This window comes from Myotis brandtii, unplaced genomic scaffold (assembly GCF_000412655.1).
Source record: "Myotis brandtii unplaced genomic scaffold, ASM41265v1 scaffold303, whole genome shotgun sequence".
In the NCBI taxonomy this organism is placed as follows: Eukaryota; Metazoa; Chordata; class Mammalia; order Chiroptera; family Vespertilionidae; genus Myotis; species Myotis brandtii.
Window position 1 is genome coordinate 4335720 of NW_005361573.1, and position 3322 is coordinate 4339041.

The 3322-nt window shown below is 51.1% G+C and overlaps 2 protein-coding genes across 3 annotated transcripts in view; both read left to right on the forward strand.

Moving 5' to 3' along the window:
• The window catches only part of LOC106726679 (oxysterol-binding protein 2-like), a gene marked incomplete at its 5' end in the record, with an annotated part of 11962 nt that overhangs the window by 648 nt on the left and 7992 nt on the right, over positions 1-3322 (forward strand). The window lies entirely within an intron of this gene.
• LOC102254991 (chromosome unknown open reading frame, human C5orf52) overlaps positions 7-3322 on the forward strand; it is a 6486-nt gene continuing 3170 nt past the window's right edge. For both annotated transcript variants that reach the window (XR_001362770.1, XM_014542539.1), the window contains exons 1-2: positions 7-334; positions 2957-3065. Coding sequence is in view for 1 of the 2 variants with exons in the window: in XM_014542539.1 (XP_014398025.1) it covers positions 78-334; positions 2957-3065 (366 nt within the window). In the remaining variant the exon portion in view is untranslated. The remainder of the gene's footprint in view (positions 335-2956; positions 3066-3322) is intronic.

The following is a 3322-nucleotide window of genomic DNA, read 5'->3' on the forward strand; positions in this document are numbered from 1 at the left end:
TTCCGGGGCAACGAGCCCTACTCAGCGCACTGCGTCTGCGCCGGGGCTCACTCCACGGCCGCGCGCGCCCACAGAGCATGGCTGCCAGTGAACCTCCTCCGCCTGAGTCGTCCCCGAACGTGGAGAACGAGGCTGCCCAGCAGCACAGGCCCTCGGTCTCCTGGAAATTAACCTCGCCCGCCGACGCGGCCGCCAGGAAGACCAGTGGCATTTACCCGGCCTCAGCCGCGTTCCAGCGCCACCGGCTCATCAGCCGCCCCGAAATCAACTTAGGGACCCAGCCGCAGATCTGTTTCCTGCAGCCGCGGACCTCGCAGCCGCTAGTGCTCTTCAGGTGCGGACGGTCCGGGTGTGGAGAGCGTCTGTCGGACACCGGGGCCCTTGAGGGAGCTCGAACTACCTCGGAACCCCGCCCCCTCAGTTGGCCCCCGAGACCCCGGCGCTGCCACTCCCAGAGCCTGGCTCTGTCCGGGACCCCAGGAGAGTGGATGCCCCACAGACTCCGGGGAGGAACCGGAAGTTCCACCTGCAACCCACAGGTCCGACCAGGCTCGTCCCAGCCCCGTCGGCTCCCAGGCTGGACCTCGTGCAGCCCGGGGCCCCCCAGCGCCCTTGGGGCCGAGCCTTGGATGTCCCTTCAGGCCTGACACCCCTCTCCTCAGCTTCCGGGTTCCCCAGGGGCCCTGGGAAAACCTCTGTTTCCCCCAGGCCGGCCCCAGTCCCCGTAGACACCCATTTCTCCCCGCTATTTCCATTTCTCACCCCTGGCCAGCATCCTCCAGCCTCCCCCAGAGAGGCCTTGCTTTGGAAGACAGTTTGGTTCAAAATGACCATTTATTACTTGAATGGTCCCTGCCTTTTTTTCCAGTCCCTGCCTTTTTTTCTCCCTTCGTAGGGAATATTGGTAAATTTGGTGCACCACTGAATGGGAGACATGTTTCATGTGTCTTAAATATTTTAAGTTTTGTTGTTTTAAACAGGATTTGGAGGACTTTTGTATGTGTGCATCTTGATCCCTATATGAACACCCTTTTTCTCTTTTTTATATATTTTTATTGATTTCAGAGAGGGAGGGAGAGGGATAGAAACATCAATGATAAGAGAGGATCATGGGTGGGCTGCCTCCTGCACACCACCCTCCAGGGATCAGGGGATCCAGCTGCAACCCGGCATGTGCCCCCGACCTGAATCGAACCCGAGACCCTTAAGTCTGCAGGCCGATGCTCTATCCACTGAGCAAAACCAGCCAGGGCTGAACACCCTTTTTCTTCACCTCGTGCCTTTGCTGTCAGAAAAATGGAACTGGGAGATTGGGACCGTGTGTTTATTTCCACCAGCTTGTGAATGTAAAAACTCATAAAATCATGATTCCAAATCGGCTGAATTAGAAAAAATTGTTTAAACTCCCAGAATGTTTTCTTTTAAAAAATTGTCCTTTTTTTTGTAGGTATACACTTATTATAGAAAAATCAGACGAGCAAAAAGAATGGCCAGAGACAATCCCTTTAACATTTTGATATGTATTATTCCAGATCCATTCATATTCATATATGTTTACACATTTGGGGGTGAGGGTGTGTCATCAAAAAGCTCACTAATTTTTAAAAAAATATATTTTATTGATTTTATACAGAGAGGAAGGGAGAGGGATAGAGTTAGAAATATCGATGAGAGAGAAACATTGATCAGCTGCCTCCTGCACGCCCCCTAGTGGGGATGTGCCCGCAACCAAGGTACATGCCCTTGACTGGAATCGAACCTGGCACCCTTCAGTCCACAGACCGCCGCTCTATCCACTGAGCTAAACCGGTTAGGGCTAATTTTTTTTTAAAATATATTTTATTGATTTTAGAGAGGAAAGGAGAGGGGGAGAGAGAAACATCAATGATGAGAGAGAATCATTGTTGGCTGCCTCCTGCACGCCCCCCACTGGGGATCGAGCCCACAACCCAGGCATGTGCCGTTGGCCGGAATCGAACCCGGGACCCCCCAGTCCGCAGGCCGACGCTCTATCCATTGAGCCAAACCAGCCAGGGCAAAAAAAGTTCACTAATTTGTAGCCTGCTTTCCTCCCCACCTACTACACTATGAATGTCTGTTTTATACACAACTGCCGAGTATTTTATTGTAGGATGTAACCACAATTTATTCAGTTGCTTCCCTGCTGTACATTTAGTTTCCAAAGTTTAGAAAGAAAATATGAGCAACTATTTTGAAGTGGGCAAAAACATTTAAAGGTACATAATTGTAAAGTCACTTCATGGTATAACCAAAATTACCAAAGAGTGAAAACTCAGTGCCTGATATTATTTTTGACCCAATCATTCTCTCTAGTTTCACCTGGCTCATTTCACTCCACCCCTCCCGACCCCATACCATCTTCTACCTCTCACCCTCCATTCTCCTCCAACATTTGTCTGTCCCATACTTCCCTTACTTTGACTTTTTCCCCCAAACCCTTTTCTCTTAGAATTCCCGTGTTAGGCAACCTAACCTCTGTCCAAACTCTTTGAGCCTCCTTAGATCTAGGTTCTGGAGCAAGTGCCCCCACTTCAGCGCCCCTCAAATTCAGCCCTTCGAACCCTACCCTACAACTTCTGCTCCTCTTCTCTAAGACCCCCCACTTTCCATTTCCTCCTGCATTTTCTCCTTAAGACGGCTGCTCCAGCAGACAGTTCTGAGTCCTTGTTGACCGTTCCCTTGTGGACTGCTCTTTCTCCATCCTCAGGATGGCTTTTCCTCTCGGCATTCAAGGAACTACCCCTTTAGCGCACAATTTTCCCACAAGAAGAAACCTAGGCCTCCCTTGCTTCTCTGGCAATTATGACAGAGCTGTTCCTCTCTCAAGAAACCTGGGGAGGCCTCAGCCACTATCCCAGGACCCTAGCAGATCAGGCCCTGGCCTAGCCCTGGCCTCAGCCATCTTAACCTGTCCCACCTTCCTCTGCCCCTCCAGCTTAATGAATTCCAGCGAAGCGGCCGTGACAAAATTTTTACCCAAGAGCCACTTATCTCGGGTGATTATTCGTGACAACCTCAGTGCGCAACGAATCTATGAGTTGGAGGTAAAGTCCTCACAAGCTTTTGTGTTAGAGGGTGTTGGTGGCTTGACCCATGTTCGTTTCACTCTCCCTGATTCCTTGGGGGGAGGGGTCCCAGGTCTTAGAGGGGATGGGGAGTCACGAAGGTGCTCTAATGCAAGTCCCATTTTCTGGAGGAGTCTGAAACTCGGGGTTACTGACTTGCCCAGGGTGTCACTGCTGTTCCTGTGCTGATGGCGCCTGGGAAAACGATTTCATGTTTTGGATCTCGTGGCATTCTC